At 42.0% G+C, this 21,633-nt stretch overlaps 1 protein-coding gene across 1 annotated transcript in view; it reads left to right on the top strand.

Moving 5' to 3' along the window:
* Positions 1-18,005, top strand: part of PTPRG (protein tyrosine phosphatase receptor type G) — a 404,579-nt gene extending 386,574 nt beyond the window's left edge. Inside the window, exons 17-29 of the mRNA XM_062585127.1 lie at positions 1,429-1,511; positions 1,729-1,863; positions 2,144-2,278; positions 2,687-2,859; positions 4,030-4,165; positions 4,511-4,657; positions 6,418-6,511; positions 7,868-7,944; positions 8,367-8,495; positions 10,829-10,975; positions 11,790-11,932; positions 14,927-15,062; positions 16,770-18,005. Coding sequence (XP_062441111.1) covers positions 1,429-1,511; positions 1,729-1,863; positions 2,144-2,278; positions 2,687-2,859; positions 4,030-4,165; positions 4,511-4,657; positions 6,418-6,511; positions 7,868-7,944; positions 8,367-8,495; positions 10,829-10,975; positions 11,790-11,932; positions 14,927-15,062; positions 16,770-16,916 — 1,682 coding nt within the window. The 3' untranslated portion in view covers positions 16,917-18,005. The remainder of the gene's footprint in view (positions 1-1,428; positions 1,512-1,728; positions 1,864-2,143; positions 2,279-2,686; positions 2,860-4,029; positions 4,166-4,510; positions 4,658-6,417; positions 6,512-7,867; positions 7,945-8,366; positions 8,496-10,828; positions 10,976-11,789; positions 11,933-14,926; positions 15,063-16,769) is intronic.
* Positions 18,006-21,633: the final 3,628 nt, after the last annotated feature.

Here is a 21,633-nt window from a genome sequence, read left to right as displayed (position 1 = left end):
ACTGGGATCAATTGATAATAAGATCTGTCTGCCTGCTAATCTCTGAAAAGTGGCCTAAGGGAAGTGCATAGTGGAGAAAAGAGTTTTATTTATGATCCTTGGGATTCCCTTGTAATCCCAAAGGTGCTAAATCTTCCAGCAGTATATCTGCTGTATTTCAAACTGCTTCAGCTATGTGTATGACTTGGGCAAACAATGATCTTTGTAGCATAGTGCAGGCTTTGCCCGTATCCCTCTGAGTACAGCAAATCCGGACTCTGCTCTAGAATGCAAATTATTGCAGGTCTGAAATTGAAATGCGGTAACTTTTTCCATATTGTTCTCTGATGTGGAATGAATGGCAGGTGCAGCAGTCACTGTGGTTTAGCAACAAAGGCGGAGGGCCACTGATACAAAGCTCACAAGGTTGATCTGCATTCACTGATACCACTGCAATAAATCTTGAGTGCTTTGGATGGCATAGGAAGGAAATGCGTATCTCTGATGGATTCTCCGAAGTGAGCAAGGTTCAGGCTGAGGACCAATTCCCAGATCTATAGTAGACTTGTTGTGTGGGTTTGAGCAAGGGGACTCATTGTGGTTGTCTCAATTCAGATTTTAGGCAAAGATATCTGGTCCCTCTAGGCTCCTTCTGTGGTGCAGAGTGAGAAATACCATTACAGGGAAATTGAAGCACGAACTTAAGTGCTGCAGATTGCCCCTGGAGGAACCTCTCTCTCCACTGGTGGTTGAGGAAGGCAAATGATACCAGCTTCTTGTGCTTAAAGTTAGTTAGTTGTTGTGCTTTGTATCTGCTTGTGTTGAAAGCACTTAACAGCCCAATACGTCTGCCCTGGAGCAGGGGAAGACCTGCATCTTTTCTATTCGAGCAGGAAGTCAGGCTTTTGCATGCAAGGAAAACTGGAGCTAAAGACCTAGAATCTGTCCTCTTGGGGCAATAAGGGTGGTGAAGGAGTGAGGGCACTCACTGTGCTGCCAAGGCCAGTAGACCTGCCTCGACACAGCACCAAGGGGAGGATAATGAACTCACACACAGAGCCAAGCCAAGGCAGTTTTACTGTAGACAGGAGCGGAGCTGGTATCTCTGCACAGTGTACGTATTGCACCCTCTGTGGTGGCATGGCTCTTTGAACCACCCTACACTGCATGGTGTAGATGATCCTAGATCTCCTTAAGCTCCAATGATCTCTGTAAAGAGAAGCTGCCCCAACATGAACCAGGTACTTCAAAGGATGTGAAGCCTGAGGCCTGCTACCATGATCAGATGATCAAGGGCAGACACTTCCATCTTCCCCTTGACTCCAATCCAAAGTCAACTTCTACAGGTTATTAATAAGGGATACTCCAATACATAGGAAATAAGATGTTTACCTACATTTCTGCAAAATGTTTCCTTAACACTTCTCTGCTCTGTTTCTTATCTTGCAGATGATCACAGTAGGGTGAAGCTAAGGCCTTTACCAGGAAAAGATTCGAAGCACAGTGACTACATTAATGCCAATTATGTTGATGTACGTTGAGTTGTTTTTCATTCTCTAACTCTGAATCCTTCCACAAAGTATTGCTACTTGTAAAGTGCTTGTATTTTCCAGCTTCCTCTGATAGTTTTGCTACAAGATCCTCAGTATCCTGAGTGAGAAAGGCACCTTTTTTTGGTACCTTTAAATTATTAATATGTCTGCTATGATACTGCTTTCATCTTACTTGGCATTGTGGTTTTCTTTGAAGGGTTACAACAAAGCAAAAGCCTACATTGCTACCCAGGGACCTTTAAAATCTACATTTGAAGATTTTTGGAGGATGATTTGGGAACAAAACACTGGAATCATTGTCATGATCACAAACCTTGTTGAAAAAGGAAGAGTAAGAGAATTTATAATTTGTTAGCAGCTGTTCCTTACCACCTCCCTGAATCACGTGGGCAGAAATTGTTTAAAATGCTTGGGGATTATATATATATATATATTTTTTATATATATATATATATATATCATATATCATATATATATATCAATGTACAATATATAAATAACAGAGGGATACATAGCTAGCCATGATTTTACTCTTCTAAAAAACTCTAAATGTGTATGTAAAGAACCAGCTCAAACCTTCAGCCAACCCACCAATCTATCTCTTTGTTCAGAGGAAATGCGATCAGTACTGGCCATCAGAAAACAGCGAGGAGTATGGCAACATTATAGTCACGCTGAAGAGCACAAACATTCACGCCTGCTACACTGTGCGCCGCTTCACCATCAGGAACACAAAGATGAAAAAGGTGGGTGAAGTCTGCTGTTTTCATCCAGATGTCTTCTGGCTTGTGCAGGATACAAGCTGCACAGGAGCAAAACCTCAACTATTGCACAGACAGCTTGAAGTAGCAGGTGGATGGGAAATAAGTAAGCAAAGCCAGGATTACAAGGAACCTGGTGAAAGGTTTAGCCTGTATTTCTTTCTTTCAAGTTCACTGCTGATTTAGTCTCACAGTTACTGCTGTTGTTTTCTGTTCCCATGTGTATTTTTCCCTGAACTCTGTCTCCACCTAGCAGGAGGCAGAGCTGCAGAAAAAGATTTCTTCTGTCAGAGTTGGGCACTTTTTCAGCTGAGCAAGCTTGCAAGATTGAATGTTTTTCCACGCTTCCCTTTCCTAATCTTTCTCTTCTCGCTGTGCACACTTTGCATGCAGGGTCAGAAGGGAAATCCCAAAGGGCGGCAGAATGAGAGAATGGTTATTCAGTATCACTACACTCAGTGGCCTGACATGGGTGTGCCGGAGTATGCCCTGCCTGTGCTAACCTTCGTTCGGAGATCCTCGGCAGCCAGAACTACGGACATGGGACCAGTGGTTGTGCACTGCAGGTATGATGAGTGTGATTAGCTACTTCACAGCAAGCATCCCTAGTGTGCAGCGTACATCTTAAATGCTAGTTAAGACAAACACGTGTTATTAATGCAGGAAGAATATGCCTGCGCCATAGAGTGAAGATAGGTGTGAGTGTGTTTTGCCTACATTTCAAGCCAGATCCAATGCAGAAGCTTCCCAGTTGCATTAGCAAAGCCCTGCTTCATGCTGATGAGCTGTTCAGCATTGCAGTGATGTAGCTGTGCAGTTTCTGGCTTGAAGCTTGTTTGCAGCCTACCCATTCAGTGCATGGGCAGGGCAGGATCACATCTGCTGGCAATCGACCATGTGAATACATGGAGTCCTGGAGCTCTCCTTGTGTGCAGCATGCAGCTCTACCACCAAACTGCACTCATATTCACCAGCACTTGCAGTCAACAAAGGACTTCCTTTAAATGCGTTAAGGGAAGTGATCTCCATCACAAAAGACTCTGTGTGAGGGGGCTGTACAGCACCATAGCAAAGAGGAAGGGGGTGCTGGAGATAAGCGCTCTTCAGCAAAAATTGGAAAGCTCTGAACAGTTCCCCCTCTCCCTGCTACACTGAGCCCAGGAGCACTCTCTTCCCCTTCAAGAAATGCTGTCTTCACAAGGTTAACACCCTCCGGAAGCCCAGGCCTTCCCTCAGGGCTGAAGCCAACCAGGGCAGCCTCACAGTCTGGAGCAACCTTGGTGGGTCTGGAGTGGAAGCAGTTTGGCTCCACATGGCTTCTTCTAGCCAGCACCAGTAACAGCAGCATTGGAGACAAGACAACACACACAAACAACCAGTGTGTGAAATAGAGGCTCCACAGCAGCTCCATCCGCACTGCTCTAGCCAGTGGCACCAGCCAGCTTCAGTGGTGCAAGCATAATGGCTTGTGCTACACTCACATCCACATCTTGTAGCGCAGAGATACCCACAGAGGGAGGAAGTAAAGTATTTGAGAGAACACTGATTTCACAGGGTAGCTAAGGACTTAAACCGCCAGAAAAAATTCCCTGAAAACCAAAATATTTTGTTTAAGGACTTGTGCTAGCAGGGGAAGTAAAGTCTGTGGACAAGAATATTTGATCTTCTTTTTTGCTATTATAAACATTAACTTTGGTCCAGCTCTGTTACATGAGTTTCTTTTATGTCTTTTGTAGTGCTGGTGTTGGCAGAACTGGTACCTACATTGTGATAGACAGTATGCTGCAACAGATAAAAGACAAAAGCACAGTTAATGTCCTGGGTTTCCTGAAACACATCAGGACACAGCGCAACTACCTCGTCCAGACAGAGGTAAAGAATGCAGTGGGGCTGAATTTAAAGCTATGTTCATTTTTATGCTGTAATCAAAGAGAAAATAGATTTTTCAGTTACATCCCCATAAATACAGAATATATCACCAGGCATTTGTTGTACTGGAATGTCTCTCTTCTCCTAGATCAGAAGCTTTAGATTCTACTTTTGACTTCTTCAGAGTTTGTGTGTTACACTTCTAAATGTTGCAATGGCAGTATTTGCATGGGTGGCTCGTTTTTCAGAGAAGGTGTTACCCTTTCCTCTAGGGTGCTCTACCCCTGGGTTAAAGCCAGCTGTTTAGTTTATTCCGAGTGCCTACGTGACATGCTGTTGTTTTTCTAGGAGCAGTACATTTTTATTCATGATGCCTTGTTGGAAGCCATCCTTGGGAAGGAAACTGAAGTATCTGCAAACCAGCTGCATAGTTATGTTAACAGCATCCTCATTCCTGGCATAGGAGGGAAGACACGACTAGAAAAACAGTTCAAGGTAAAGCTTATCACAGCCATCCAGGGGCACTGAATTCGCCCACTCTCTGCTGCATGGCATGCCTTCGCTGTCTATTGCCATGGATAGGAAGCCAAACCAGAACGCTTGAATAGCAATCTTAATTATGCTACTCGAAATCAGCACTAATACTCTTGAAGATGGAAACGGACACTGGTCCGAGTGTGCTATTGCTTTCCCTGTTCTAAAGGTCCTTGGACGTTTCTGTGTGTGGTTTGCTTGGCTGGAGGTCATCCTCCAGGCTGCCTCTCTCACACCCATCTGCGCAGAAACAAATGATGTAAGATTCTTAGCATAGATTCTTAGCACCACTTACTGTTTCAGCGCTGTAGGTACACATTTAAAAATGTTCAAAGACCAGGGAAACACAGTATGTCTTTCATTGCTAATAGCTATACTTGCTACTTTTCCCTGCTATGTTATAGCTGACTTTCATCCTGCCCAAAGTAAAACTTTTTGCCCATTTTCTCCTATTTAAAACCTAAGATTTTCTGATTGTGTTTTATTTAAATGCATTCAAAACTATTTTGTGCTACTGTGTATCATAAGAAGATTATACACGAAGTCTATTTTAACAGTTAAATTCAGTCAATAACTGACCGAGGAACTGAAACTGCTAAATTATGCCAGATGCCAAACTATGAGTAGGCTGTTTTCTCAATTCACTTCTAAAAATCTCGGTAATTCTACATCAGCTACGCATTCCAGATGCTTAATTACTAAATTAAAGAAAGAAACATATACAAAATGCAGCAGGAGAAAAAAATTGCAAAAACTATTGCATTTCTTTTAAGAAAAATACTAAGTTTTAAGTTTAAAGATGTTTTCTGATCACTTGGCGCAAAATTTCAAAAACCTAAGTGCCATTTTCTGAAATTACTTTGCCAGAGTTGCACAGGTATTTAGAAACCTCGCAACTTCTAATGGGGCTTACGCCAGTACTTAGATGAATGCTTTCTTGTTTAGAGTGCATTTGAAACTGGGACTAAGTAAGGATGTGGCCAGCAGCAATTATTAGATTGTTCCCTAGTTTGTGCTGCTACCACAAAGTTGGCAGAAAATTAACTTGTGCTCTTGCCCCCTTGTGCAGCAGTTTACATTTAACTGTCTTACTGCAAAATTATGCTGAACGTGAGTTTCTGGTGCAGGAAGCCCCCTTCACCCTCTCCGCTGCAGTAGAGTTTCCCCGTGCATGAGGGGAGGAATATTCCAATACAAATCTGCCTCCCTGACTTTTCTCTGTGCCTCATAAGCAGCCTGGGATGAGCTTGGTGGACCAGAGAATGTAACCCACCAGCTCTGATGCTCATGGACCAAGTTCCCACAAGGCCTGGCAGGAAAAGACATTCTGCAGGAATCATCTTGCTATTATTTTAAAAGAAGACAGAGAAGAGGTTTTGTTGTTGTTTTTGCTGGCTTTTCCTCCTTGAGACCTGCTTCTGACTGACCATATATCTGCAAATATATTCTGAAAGTTAACTAAACGTAGTGTTCTGTGAAAGTACATTTTGATGGAAGTTCATTCTCAGGTTGTTTCAAAGCTGAGAGCTGCAGAGATCTTTTTATCCATTAAACAGACTGAAAGAAAAGGGTGATTTCCATTGGTGTCTTGAGTACTTTAAACAAATTTAACAATGCAGTTTATTCTTCTACTGATGCATCTTCCCAGGAGCTGGCAAAGAAACCTCCTCTCTCCATTGAGAGCACCATGCGGACTGACTTACTACTTTATTCTCTTTCAGCTGGTTACACAGTGTAATGCAAAGTACGTAGAATGCTTCAGTGCTCAGAAAGACTGCAACAAAGAGAAGAACAGGAACTCATCAGTCGTGCCGTGTAAGATCACATCTTCGGTTTGATTACTGCCTAGCATAACTTTTTGTACTGAATTCTCCTTGTGTTATGCATGAAAAGGCATAGCCACTAGGAAGGAGAAATGTGATCTTTTGTTCCGACCAAGCTGTCTTGTCTTTCAGAATTACTCTGATGAAACTGAACAATAGTTAAGAAAATAGTTAAGGTGTCAGCCATATACACTGTCCAAGTGAAATGTTAATTTGAAGTGCTTAAGAATTTGAATAATGATGTAGGGGATAAATCTGTGGAATAGTTAGAGAAATACTTTGATACAGCTCCCTGCCCGGGTCAGATCTCCCAGGGTGACTGACAGAAGTTGTTTGCAATTCAGCTACTACTATCAATTTCTGTGCGAGTTCGTGGTTGCCTGTGTGTGTGTGTGTGTGTGTGTGTGTGTGTGTGTGTATCTTGGTGGAGCATGGTAGACCACCATATCTCAGCCTTCCCCAGATGAGGGTATTTAGTGCCCAAGGCCATAGTTTCACAATCATTAGTCCCAAATCTGTGCATGCCCTGGTTAGCCACCAGTATGAGTTTGCTCCAGACCAAGCATGGGAATGGTGTCATTTCCATCAGATTACCCAGAGCACCCGACAGAAGACAGCCAAGCTGGCACACAGTTATAACGGCACAGATCTGGCCCGTCATAAAGTTTGCTAAGAAGAAGGGAACCCATCACAGTATAGCTTATAAACAAATGTGAACGGGCAGAACGAGTCTGTACAACTCTGCCCTTTGTGTCCAGTAGCTGCAGTGGTTTTGGTTTTGCGCTAGGAGCCTGTCAGTTGGTTCCAGGATATATTGTTGAACCCAGTCCTCAACTAAGGAGTAGTGCAGACCTGCTGGAGAGCAAGCACACACTTCTGGGTGGTTACCCGTTCGGGAGGTGTTTTCTCTGTAGAGGTTATCTCACCCTCCAGCTAGAAGAAGAGAGTGATGGTAGTGCTGCCGAATGGTGGGGAAAACAAAATAAATCAGCTGGGTTTGTGTGCTGCTGGAGACAATTTGAGACACTGCAGTCAAGTATTACCTGAAATCCCCTGTTGTCACTGCATATACTGTCATTTGGTAATTCAGCCTGCTGTGAAAATCTTTGCTATAGTAAAATTTGATTCCTGAAATTACTTTGTCCTTGTGGGAATATTGCGCAACATTCTCTTTTTATATCTTGTGTTAGTAGGCAATGCTTTAACACAGTTAAAGTGCTGGCCTGCTCCTGGGGGAGATGGGAGGTGCTCAGTGTTTGGTTTGTTAACATCTAAAAAATTCTTGCTTTCTGCATTGTGCCATGATCAGACTTTGATATTTTTTATTATTATTTTTTTAATCTTATAGCTGAGCGTGCTAGAGTGGGCTTGGCACCACTGCCTGGAATGAAGGGAACTGATTACATTAATGCCTCTTATATCATGGTGAGGAAGCCAACACCTAATTACAAAGTAAAATCAATTCTAAGGTGCTAAATAGCAGATGCCTATAATTGTCTTAATTCAGTATGTAATGGCTGTGTATTAACAGATGAGATTTTAACACCTTCCCCATAATGTAAAACTATTAACAGTGTTTTATTAAAGATTGTTGCCTAAAAAAATTAAATACAAGATACATTTATGTGGAGTTCATATTTCCATGAGATACAGTCAAATAAATACTGAGATGTAGAGTAAATGAAAACCATAGGGACTCCACAGAATGGAAATAGAGTTAAAAATTATAGTCTGTGTGAAAATATTGTAGAATAAAATGAAATAGGGTCATTATCTGTCCCTAAAGATGAAATCAATGCTTTAAGAGTACTTAAGGCAGTAAGTACTCTCTTGTTTTGCTGCAAAAGGGCTACTACAGGAGTAACGAGTTCATCATAACCCAACATCCGCTGCCACATACAACTAAAGATTTCTGGCGAATGATCTGGGATCACAATGCACAAATCATCGTCATGCTACCGGATAACCAGAGCCTGGTGAGTTAAACGCTTCCCTCCCCCTGCCATAGGGTTATTACTTAGCCCAGCAGGGCATCAGCATAGGGTCGCTTAGTTACACCCTGTGGCTGTTTTCTAGTTGAAAACATAACTAATTTCTGAGCCGCTCTCTCAAACTTTGCCATAAGCTTAGTAAGATAAGTTCCTAGGTGCAGGGACTGTTTTCTGCACTCTCCTTCTGTCCTGCTCCTTGGGAAAGACATTCTGAACTGCAGCGAGCAAGAGTGGACCACAGAGCTCTTGGGCAGCAGGCCAGTGAGGACAACCTCTGCAAAGCTGCAGTGGGTTCCCTGGCTGGCAGGATGTAAAGCACTGAAGTTACTGGGTGGCCAGGGCCATAGGTAAGGACCTTGAAAGCAACAGAAATGCAATGCAGAGACAAGAAGGTAGTTGTTTGTTTACTTTTGGAGCTTAAGGCTAAGCCCGTAGAGGGCTAAAGCCATGCAAGGTTTCAAGTGTTATTTCTAATGTGAGCAAAAAAGCAAACGTGTACGTCAATCTAAATGGAAATAATGAGATAGAGAAGGTGACACAGGTGAAATGCTAATCACTACTTCCAGATTTACTAGCATGTCTCAAGAGTGTGCATTGAAAAGGATTAGGAAGTAAACAGTTCGTTTTTCCGTGCATGCATCACTGAGGTGAATAGATGATTGCAGCTGAGAGTGGTAGAGAAACTACCTTCATTACAGCAGGAAAATAGCAGTCATGAGGGGCTACTAAGGAGGCAACAGTTGATTTGCATGTGGTAAGGTGAAGGGGACTGCAGGTATTGCAAGGCAAAGAGCTTTCAGAGAAATACAATTGAATCAGAAAGCACCAGTGGAATGGAAGCACACTGGGTAGAAATGAAGAGGTTGATCTTGTCTTTACAAGTGTATAGAATAGCTCTGGAGAACAGTAGAGATTGAAGTGTAATGGAGGAGTGCTGGACTAGGCAACATCCTTTGCAAGATGCCTTGCACCTGGTTTGGCCTTCGCTGTGCTCGGGGCAGAGGTTGACTAGCCAGGCAGTGGCATCCAGTACTGGCTCAGAGTCTGCTGTAGGTTGTGTTGGTTGGCAAGGAGGGGTGGCACAGGACTGAGACCATGAAGGTGCTGAATGTGAGAGGATGAGATGAATATGCCAATTGCCTGCTACGTGAGGATCTCTCGCATTGAGGGAGAGAGCACTTCCACAATGTGGAGCAATATTACCCTGTTTGATGTCAGCTCTGCAGGCTAAGGGCAGAATTTTCAAAACTCTCAGGGGATTTAGGACCTCAAGTCTTTTTTTCAGAACAAACTTAAATGTTTAAGGTCTGAATCTCAACAGTATCTTGCGCATATCTACATCGAGTCGCCAGGCCCGCAGAGATAAGCCTGTTTGTAGAGGCATGCTCATGGCCACAGAGGGACAAAGCAAGTAGCTCGTGTTTTTTCAGCACAGTAAAGCACAGAGTCTTTGGAGACACAGCCGTGCAGTGCCACGCAGGCTGTCAGGTTAGCATCTGTTCTTGTGCTGCATGGACAGGAGACTTCTGAAGCCAGGAGGAGAAACAGGCTTTGCATGTGTGGCAGAGCCTAATTTTCTTTCTCTACAGTGAAATCAGAATGCATGGTTGCTTTTTAAAGAATAGTGTTGACAGTATGTTATCAATAACCCATCAGTTAGTAAAGCTCTTCAGCCTTTATTCCCATTCACAGTCTCATTGAGAATTTATAGTGTCATAGTGTTTCCATTAGTGTTTTGTTGGAGATCTTGCATTAAGTTGAGCCACTGCTTTTCTCAGGGTTAAGAATATTTCAGTTCCTTCCTTCCTCCTCACTCCTCTCCTCACTGCTAAAAATTCAACCCCTACACAGAGTATCCATCAGTCTTCTACCTAGGCCTGATCCACAGAGCTTTTACTGGCACCCTAGAGTTTAAGATTAGACCACAATAAATATAAATTAAAAATAAAAAAAACAATTTTTTTAAGGCAGTGCATTTTTTTCTAAATAGATATCGTACTTCCATGCAAAACTGTGTAGGCAGGAGGTAATAAAGCCCGGGATATAATACAAAGGTTAAGTATGAGCAAGCTAAAATAACCTTTTCCCTATGAAACCAATTAAAAAGCAGGCGTTACCTGTTTGGGCACACAAAAGAAGGATCTGGTAGGCTGACTGTTACTGACTATTGTTATAGTAAGTCTGCTTTAGACACAGATGTTTTTCAAAGGTCAGTTTATGATCATCTCGGTTTATCCAATTTTTTGATCCACTGGATTTTTCACTCGCACTTAAGGTATGCGGAAGGCTGCAGGGTGTGTGCTGTTTCTTTCCTCTAGGCAGAAGATGAGTTTGTGTACTGGCCAAGTCGCGAGGAATCCATGAACTGTGAGGCCTTTACTGTGACCCTTATCAGCAAAGACAGACTGTGCCTCTCTAACGAAGAGCAAATTATCATCCATGACTTTATCCTTGAAGCTACCCAGGTAAAATAAACCCCCCTAGATGTGAGCCTTGGCTTTTCTCCAAAATGCTATTGATGTTGTTTAAACATGGGAGAGAGAGAGAATTCAGAAACAGTCTTGAAAAAGATTGACTTGTAAATGCATGTTTGTGCATGTTGCTCACTGAGGGAAGGGTATTCTGACTCCCTCTCCTGTCTTCTGTTGCTGCTGGAGGTAGATTCCTCCCGCTAATGAGACTGTTGTGTTGAATCCGTTTATCTTATTTGAAAGTTATGACATTTGTTTTTCCTTCAGAAATCCCAGAAGCAGATTAAATTACTCTGTAAAGTACACACCAAGGTTTATTGTCCTATTTCTGCTTACAAAATTCAGCGTCTATAGATTGTTTCTCAAAGATTACGGGGTTTTACTTAGTAAAGCACGTTTCTTTTGAGCTGCGAGTCTGCTTTTAGTTTGATATCAGGACTGCAGCTGGATTTTGCTCCAAAAATAGAAGTTTACAAGCCCTTTTTAATTGAGTTCCTTTTGTTGCTTTTCTCTTGTTTGACCTCTGAGCTGTAGGGCCTCTGAGAAAACGTATGTATATGCAAGTAAGCCCTGAACTCAAATGCAAAATCATTTTTAATTTTTTTCTCATAGCTGTTTATTTTAGGGTGTTCACTGTTACAGAGATACTAGAACTGAGCACCTTTCTTCTTCTTTGTATGCAAACTCCTTTGGAAGAAGAACGTATCTCTTCAATTTGTAGTGAGGCTTTTCCCCATTGTGCTATCTGCCTGGAGTGGATGAATGTGAAACTGTAGTAGCTAATGCCCAGGCTCTTTTTTCATTTCAGGATGACTACGTTCTGGAAGTCCGTCACTTTCAATGTCCTAAATGGCCAAATCCAGATGCTCCTATAAGCAGTACCTTTGAACTCATTAATGTAATCAAGGAAGAGGCCTTAACAAGGGATGGCCCCACCATAGTTCATGATGAGTACGTCGTCTCTTTTTTCCCATTTACGTGTAGGCTGTAAAGAGTTATTCTGCTGTGGGACAGTGATCAAAATTAATGTTCTTTCTTGCATGGAGTGAATGGGGTTTGGTGGCTTAAACAACAGGATCAGAGTGCTTAAGCTTCCTGAGATGAGATATCCATTGGCATCTGAGGACAAATACATTTTGTTTAGTCTAGTTTATGCTGTTGGTTCTAGTCTTTCCAGATGGACTCAGAAAGTCAGGCTGTGTCTGCTTTGTAAGCGTTCTGGGTTCTTCTCTGCCTGGAGGCTTCCCAAACAAATTCTACAACCAACTTAAAAAAACAGCAGAGCCATAATTTGGATAATAAATACTTTGAGCAGCCCAGCATGGTCTTATAGAAACCTGAGCTCCTGTCTAGCTCAGGTATAATATGCCACATAAGATAAGGAACAAGCTCAGCTCACCGGTGTCTCTGGATGATTAGGAAGTGTGTCTTGTGACAAATAGGCCAGCTTTTCTTAGAGCAAATGTGTTTTTCTTCCTTCTGCTTCTCCCCCCAAACCGCTCCAAGGGGACCATGTGGTGCCAGGCACAAGGGAGGGAGCCCACCAACACAGGGCCAGCGTGCGCCAACACTTGTCTCTTTTGTAGATCTGCGGCGTTCACTGTCTTGCCAGCTATGCTTGAATGCCCAATTATAAAGAGTGCTAAATATTACATTGCAGACAATATCTTGCCCTGGCAGGCAGGGAGCTCCCTGGAGTTGTTCTGTCATTAAAATCACGAGGAAGCCTGCGTTATGTCACTGGTCAAGTTGCCCTTGGAGTGAACAACCGAGCCTATGTAAACGACTGCTATTTGCTCTAAACCCCCACTCCCAAGTCCATTAGACATTTGCCATTGCTACAAGACAGAGTTAATGGGAAAGTCTTAGAAATCTTCACCTTTTGTGCAAAAAATGTTATCACCGTACTCTGGTATTTCAGTGGCCAGATCAGCCTTGTTGCTGAAAGAGCTTTCACTTCACATCAGCGTATTGCTGCAGCAACAGTTTTTTCCCACCAGACTTGCGCAAGTGGTGCCTCGGGCCACAGCAAGTAGTTTTTCTCCCACTGTTTCCTGCCTTGCTAATGCACAGTGTAAGCTCTGCTGGCTTTTGCCAGCACTTATTAATTCTAGCCTAGTTTTAATATTCATGCTTTGGGTAGTCTGAAGTGAGATTTTGCTACTCTTGCAGTATTTAAGATTATGTTTTACAAAATTAGAACCATTATTGATTTGGGCATTTCATGCTAGACCAGAAAAAAAAAATCAGAATTGCACTTCTAGCAGTGCTGAGTCATTCTTTCTGTAAATTGCTTTTTTGCTTTATTTGTCATATTCAATGGTTTTTATTTTCATATTATTCATATAATGGGGATTCTGCTTTTCATTGGAGCCTAAGCAAATGTAGTTGAAAATGAAAATTTCCCTTTACTATATGCAATGACTATATCACATAATCCACTAATAATTACAATTGCAGATTAATTCCAAATATATGGATTTGCAAATATTAAATGCATGTGGCATTTAGCAAGTACATGGTGGAATGACTTGATAGCAAAACATTTCAAAGAAAGAAGTACATTCAGAAATTCCAGCTAGAGATAATTGTACTGAATACTACCAACTTAAAGTCAAGTGTTTCAAATATAATTGCCCATATGTAGGCAACCGGACAAAGATTGTTGCATGATTTGCAGAGAGAAAAGCATTCAGATGGTTGGGAGGTGGAGGTAATCAACCTCAGTAAAAAACAGAGCATTAGGCCCCCAGCGGCATTTAGATGTTCCCCATCAGACAGGCAAAGTCCATGTTGTCCATATCAGATGATTAGTCATGGCCATGTGTGTAGCTCTGCAAGAGCCCTGCATCTTCTTGGACTCCCCATCAGTAGATCAATGATCCATTGCGATCAGATTTCTGTTTCCCATTTCTAGGCAAATCAGGTTTGCAAAACTCATATGAAATCAAGGCAGCACGTCTTGATTTCCACAGAAATCTTGCAAAAATACTAGCAATAACTTTATTATACCAGATGGCATTGCAGTACTTGCCGATCATATACGTTTTCATGCCCAGTTCTCCAGTTTACAGAGCAAGTCAGCACCAAGGCTGACTTGGTCCAGCTGCAGGTCACAGAGCAGAGCCATAGCAAAGCTAGGACAGGAGTTCAGTCTCCTGAGGACCAAGGGAACAGAGTAAAACCTTGCCTCACAGAAGCAGTTATGAGCCCCTGTTGCTTTGGATCTTGTATCGGGTGCCCCACAACTGTGCTTGCGATTCAAGCATACCCACAGAGCTTTGGATTTAGCATCAGTAAGATTTTCGCCTGAGCGCTGTCTCAAGGACACATTGTTAGTCATTCTCCTGACACATAACCATTGCTCAAGTTCTTACTAAATGACAGCATGGCTCAACTTCTCAGAATCTATAATGTCTCTTGGGTGCCCAACTCAGGAATGTTGGATTTTGCCCATGAATCAGACCTAAAGAAGACTTTGAGATGCGTCCCGTTTACTCGTGAGCAGCTCGTGTCTGTGCTTTATATAATTGTCAGACATGGAGGAAGAGGCGAAGTCTCATTTCTTTGTAATAGTTTGTGTTTTGCTTGAGCCTCCCACTAATGAATTGTAAAATATGCTCAGCTATAATGCAGATGCCTTCAGTGCGTGTGAAACCTGACTCCGTGAGTGTACTCTCCAAGCTGGGTATTTTTGGTTTGCATTATTTGCTGCTCCGGTTCTTTCTGTTGAAATCTGCAGATATCCTGAGGTGACTTGTATGCCACCAAATTTCTTTTTTAAATTAAAATGACTAAAACTTAGCTAGCGTAAAATAGAGCTTTTAATAAATATAAAGATGAGCTGCAATAATCCAGTAAGAGTATACCGGCACTTTCACGGCTCTGTGCGAGGGTGCCCAGGTTTGTTCGTGAGTACCTTATCACTGTGGTGTGGTTTTTCAGGTATGGAGCTGTGTCGGCAGGAACGCTGTGTGCCCTTACCACTCTGTCCCAGCAGCTGGAGAATGAAAATGCTGTCGATGTTTTCCAGGTGGCAAAGATGATAAATCTTATGCGGCCTGGAGTATTTACAGACATTGTAAGTCTTTAAATGGAATATAAATTGGTAGTTTACAAGGTTTTTGTCTGAGAGAAAAAGCATGAAGTAAAACAGACATGTAGCTTTGTGTATGTTATCAGGTGTTATTGCTTTTGTTACCAAGCAGAAGCTGCATTTGGGCTTTTTTTGTATTGCTGTCATTTTTATACACCTCAAACCCACGCAGTCCCTGATGTGCAGTTAGGCTTGTTTCTCGTACAGTCAGGCCACTGTATGGACAGCCCTGGCCTTTCGGCTTGTCGCCATCTCCCTGCCCGCCCTGTAAGTTCGGCTCTGCTAGTTAAACCTGGCTCGTTTGGATTTCGAGCAGTGCAGCAGTGCCCAGAGAGCTGAAGAGGGGGAGACAAAGCTTCTGCAGGAGCCTGCGCCCTGTATGCGGAGAGCAGCATCCTTGCCCCCGCGTGCAGGGCACTGCCAGCACTAGGGGACGAGCCAGGGCTCAGGTACTGTCTTGCACTCGTCCATGTTGTTTAAGCATTAGTCCTGTCTCTAGTAAAGTTTTCGCCCCGCTTACCTTCTCCTAGAAAATGTCCAAGCAGGCTGAGGGCACAGCATGGGCCAGGGCCTGTCCCTAGGGGCAGAAAGAGGACCTGCCCCTTACCCCTTTGCTCTGCACCCAACCTGGGGGTCCTTCGCAGAGATAACCCCAAAGCTGAGCTTGGCCGTAACGCAGCGCTTCGGCCACGTTTGACCTGCCGGCGCTACTTAGAATCGTCTCTAGACGGAGCCTGTAAATAGCTCCTCGCGCTGTCCTCATCCTTCCTCTTAGAATTTAAGCTAACACTTGATTTAGCATATTTATGTATTCAGAACCCATATGTGCAAAAGCGATAAGCTGACTGACTTCATTATATAAAACGATTGTACCTATAGCATACATTACTATTTAAAATCAACCCGATAATGGAATAGAGAGGGAAATAGTGGAACGGGAAGTATGCCATTTTTGCTGGAAAGCCAGTGTAGTGGCTTTTTAGGTTTATTGCAACACGCTCTTTGATTTCTTGTGTTGCATACAAGGTGCACGTTTGGCCCTTCTGCAGTATCCTTATAATGTCAGTGGAAAGACTTCTTTTCTCTCCAGTGAGCAGTGGATCAGGAATAAAATAATCTACTGAAAACTGGAGGTTTGGGGTGACAATATTAAACTAGATTAACATAAGTAATTACTCTCAAAATATTTTTCCTCACTAAATGTATGCTCGTAGTAATGATGCATTTAATTATCTACAAAACGAAAAAGAACAGTGCTTCATATTCTGTTACATCTTAGTGCCTTCACAGAGGAGCACCTTCTATTTGCTATGCCCTGAGGAAATGGGAAGAATGTAATTTATCTAGAGTCTGTAGTTTACTGACATCAGTGGTGTCCGCATGGAGAAAGCAACAGGAGGAAAGTAAATATTCTGTAAGCAATATGAAGACTTGGCATCTTGACTGTGAAGCATGTGTTTCTGAGTAATCTCCATTACTGTATTTCTGTACCATGTCAGATGGCTGCTTTGGTGCTGTTGATATTTAACAGCCTGGAACATTTTGTATGAAATGTTTTTTTTTTGTTGTTGTTTTTTTTGTTTTTTTTTTTCTTTCAACCAGTATCCGTGACCTAGCCTGGAATTGCCAAATTTAAGTGCCACTCGCTTCCAATCCTGAAAGGTTTGCAATAATTTGTCCTTTCTTTTCCAGGAACAGTACCAGTTTCTTTACAAGGCAATGCTAAGCTTGGTCAGCACTAAGGAAAATGGAAATGGTCCCATGACACTGGACAAAAACGGTGCTGTGATGGCCAGTGATGAATCAGATCCCGCGGAAAGCATGGAGTCTCTTGTCTAATTGGAAACCTGAAAAGGCACTTAATTTGTAGAACTTCTGAAGACTGAGCGAACTTTTTTGAGGCCTTTTTTGCCAGACTCTAGGTTATACAATAACCCAATTACTTTTTTACACTGATAAAAGTTTTGATATTTATTTTTTGCCATTTTATGTCTTAATGGTATCCTACTGAGCATTTGCACCTCTGTTTATTTCACACAGTGAAACGCAATTTTATCTAGTTTGCACTATATGATCAGTGTTACTGCCTATAATATTCTAATACAAAACAAGCCCTGATGTGACATTCCATGACAACAAGCATATGCTTTTTTGTTTTGTTTAAATGAAGTTAAGTGAAGTTTTGCTAACTACAGTGACCCTCAAATCTTACATCTCGAATGCTAGACCAGGTGGATTCTTTCTATGACAGATACTATACCCCTTCATACCATATTTATTATTTTAATTATCATGTCACAATTTTGGTAACTGTAGTCTGTATTCCAGTGGAATGGATGAGCAAAGTTCATCCTTTCTTGACAAAATGTGGCAGGTGATTTTTAGCTACAATGAAGATGTGACAGCCTTGTGGAGCTGAAACAATTGTGTCTGTATTGTTTCAAATTACTGTTTTGTACACTCACAGGCCTAGGACTTGCTTCACATAGAATATATAAATTACATACAATAGAAATATGAATTAGATGCAATTCATATGCGGGACACATTTACAGGTTTTGAATTTACAGCTCCAAAGTTTCCCTATTTATTCAGGAAAAATGTCAATTTTAGTTTTATTTTCATCAGAGCCAATACAGTGAGAAATCTACTACAGTCCCAAATCAGACCTGTTTTCAGATATATTGAAGGTAGCAATATTTTACATTACTAAGCTATTCAATATTTTAAACACATTAATTTCCTTACTATTTCTTGAATATGACCTCACACCTAATGGTATGTTACATGATGACAGGCGTTTCTTAATTTCATAACTGTTAGATGCCATTTTTACAGGTGTGTAATTTTCATACTTTAGTGCTAAAACATAAAGTACTGATCCATATTTACTGGTGAAGCAAACTAATAAAAAAAACTACCTATAAAGTTACATTCTCCCTCTTTCTTTTGCCAAACTAATTGTTTAGCACAGAACTATTTATTCTGTTTTCCCTCCCACACCAATGATATGGTTTTCCCCAGATTATCTCAATAATTCAGTTATTATCTGGAGCATTTAAGTATGCATCCCCATTGGCTCCCTTTTCCTTTGTATTTGGTTGCAATTCAACAAGGTCCAGCCCTATTTAAGAAAAGAAGTAAGCACATACTTAACTCTCCTGAGAGTTAAAGCTAATTGTGTCCTTCAGAGCTCTGCTGAATAGGGAGAGGTTATTGAATCTGTCTTGAAAATGAAATACGTTATTTCAAGCATTCTGATGTTTGGTGTGCAGTTAAAGGCACTATCCCTAATATATGCCATTATTTTCTTTACTTTTAAATTTCAACTGCACAAAGCATGTGTTGTGGTTTCTCAAAATTTGTCAAAATATTACAGCATATTTTTCATTTAAATGTAAAACTGTTAATTTCTGCTGCCCGTGCTAAAATGGCTAAAAACACTTGTTTTATTGGAGGGGCGGGCAGGGAGGAAGCTTAGCCAAGCGGAGGGAATTGTGCGTTTTCACGCAGAGGAGAGCCGAAAGTGAGCTGTTTGAAGTTCCCCGGAGTAGTGTTTTGGGTCAGAACCTCATGAGGGTCAGAACTTCATGACTGAAACGGCCTCGTCGAGAGCAGTGGAGCTGGGCAAACTGGTATGTGCTGACATCAGATCTTTCATTTTTAATGAGGGAAAGGTTTCCTAATATGGATACACTTGACCAGTTTGAACACCAAAGTATTTAAGAGTTCGTGGTTACCTTTTACTTAGCAGTTTGTTTAATCCGCTGATACAAGTGATCCAAATAACTGCTAATGCTGAGCAGTGTAATACAGCCGTGGTTTCTGGAAGGAAATCCCATGCCCAGCACCAGCTAGTCCGAATAAAAAATGTGCAAAACACTTCAAAAGAATGCTTTGTAGCTTCTCCCCCTTTGCCTTGGGACACGGCCCGGGTGCGGGAGCGAGCCAGCATAGCGCGTGGTAGGAGGTCGGGCCGGCTGCCCGGGCTCCGCACCCCAGAAACCAGAAGCAGTTGTGTTTCCACGAGCCGCTGTCTGCGGGGCTGGAGGTTTGGCAGCGGGTCTGCCGGCCGCCGTGCGCCGGTGCCGAGGCGCTGGCGTCCCCTTGCTAGAGCCATCCTGGCCCAGGCAGTGGCAGCGCGTAGCACAGAGGGATTCGGCTGGATTTGATCGGTTCGGTGTGCAGTAGTGAAGTCCTCGGGGTGGTGCAGGGAGAAGGAAGGAATTCAGACCCTGACGAGAGCTAAGAGACACAAGGATTGCTGCAGCACTAGGAGAGCTGGATTTGTTCAGTACTTTAGCTGCTTGCTTTTCATTTCAGTGGTGTGATGGCAGATAACTGTGCTTCGTGACGCACTGCCTGAATAGCCTTGGTTTAATCCCTTATCTTCTCACAGTTTTTAAAACTCAGTGAAAGAAGGCCGTGGAGCTGAACTTTGGTAGATGCTTTGGAAATTCATGCATTTGCATTGGCATTTTCCCACACCTGAAATACTTGCTTGGGGCTTAATTCATGGGGAAATAATTTACACTGATGTTCTATGACTTCTCCATGGATTTTTTCTTAAGGGGGATCAAGCTGAGTGTGAATGATCAGATAGCCAATAGACAGTAGTGATGCATTAGTTTGAAGTGGATGAAGCTAGGGATTGCTTGTGAAAGTCCGGATTAAGAGTGCGTAAGAGCCAGATCTATCCTGATGTAAGCAGCTGGCATTCTGCTTTCTTTACATGGCTTTGCACCTCTTCCCCTGGGACTGAACGAGCCTGTCAGAAGGACCAAAAGGGTGTTGAGATTGGTGCTTGCAGAGCTCCACTGGGATGCTCTCATGTGGCTGTCGAGCCAAAGTCAAGTCTCATACACGTGCGTCATGGCAAACCGGCACTTCCTTGCTTTTGCAAGCTAACTTCACACCTTGTAACCACTGCTTGCCACGTGGTTGGGATAGCTTTCAAGCCTCAGAAGTTCTCAAGCAATGTGCAGGCCTGCAAGTTAGGAGACCGTATGGTCCACTGCTGTAAAATGTGAGGATGAGCCCCAGCTCTGAGGAATAAAGAAATAGTGGATTGAAGTGTGCATGCATGTGGGTGTCTACATTTAGAAAATACTGTTTTGCCATGTCTTGCTTGTGTACTCTTCCAGCAGATCGTGTGAAAGACATATGAGGTTTCTCTGAGTTGGGCTCAAAGTAATAACCAAGCTTTCCAAGAAGGAATGTTTGGGAAGTTGCTGCGTCTTCTTAGCATCTAAACTGGTGACATTCGCAGCCGAGTGCCCTAGTCCTACAAACATTCCTGAACGTGAGTAACCGGACGTGCGTAGGAGGGCCTGGGGAAGCCAGCGGGACTGCTCGTACGTGCAGGCTAGGCAGGCTGGATCTTGTGCCGGACCAAGGTCTGAATAACTTTCGTTTAAAGCGTTTGTCCTTAGTATTTCACAGTGTCTGTTTCTAAATATGAATTTATGAACAGAAAAAAAAAATACCCCAAATCCTTAAACAACTACTTGTGTGTGACTGCTTCTGTACCGTGGGTCTGTTCTAGCTTAGTGGAGTCATTTACAGGATCTGCAGAATTTTGGTTGTTTTGTCCGATTGCTGCCTGCTTGAGTTGCTTGAACCCAGAGTCACATACTGAAACATTAGGAGAATAATCTTTATGACACAGCACAACTGCCTTCTCATTAATCTTTTTTTTAAGCTGATATATTTTATTTAAAAGCTACAATATAGATACCAATTTTACCAAAGATACATATTACTAATTCTCAGCAAAACAAAAACAACTTTTAAAAAAATAAAATGTAGTTGTCTTAAAGATTTAACAGTCTTTCTCAAATTCATGCCTTTTGACATCAAATCCTATGTTCTGAAGTTTATGTCAAATGATGCCAGTGAATTTTTATATGAAGGGAAAATGCCTCTTTGTTAAGCCACTGCATTGCTTTTTTCTCGTTTTTCTTCCCTTTTTTTTTTAATACACAGAGCTGTAATTCAACTGTTATTGTTACCCCTTTGCTCTTCTTCTCTTTGTTGCCGTTCTAACAATGTGAACTACATTGGCTTTTCTTATCAAAGGAGTAGGCATGCAAAAATAGAGAAAGAGAAGGAACTGTAATGAAGAGATTTGGCCTCTACTTTGTCCTAGCTGTTAAGCTGTTTTTAGTGTTTTTGTTAACTATTTGCAAAGGGAAGCATTTTCTACAGAGGATAATTAATTTCAAGAAAAATGTCTTGAGTTTTAAGAATAAACATCTCCAACAGAGGAGATAGTCAATTTTATACAATGTCACAACTCTCCAACATTTGGGGTAGTGACTTTTTTGTTTTGTTAGAGCATTTGAAACTAGCAAGCAGCCATTGTTTCTAAATACCTAAGCATTCCTGTGTACTCATATTTTCTTTTTCTTCATTTTTAAATAGCAAAATCATTAAAACTGTAAATATTTTGTTGCTTGGATAAGCATCTTCTGGGAACTTTGTATCTATGGTATATAATCATAGAATTTTATATTTTCATATAAAGCTAATTTTTTTCTAGTTTCACCTCCTTCCT

Source organism: Rhea pennata, chromosome 12 (assembly GCF_028389875.1).
Source record: "Rhea pennata isolate bPtePen1 chromosome 12, bPtePen1.pri, whole genome shotgun sequence".
Classification (NCBI taxonomy): domain Eukaryota; kingdom Metazoa; phylum Chordata; class Aves; order Rheiformes; family Rheidae; genus Rhea; species Rhea pennata.
This window is presented reverse-complemented; position numbering and strand designations above follow the sequence as displayed.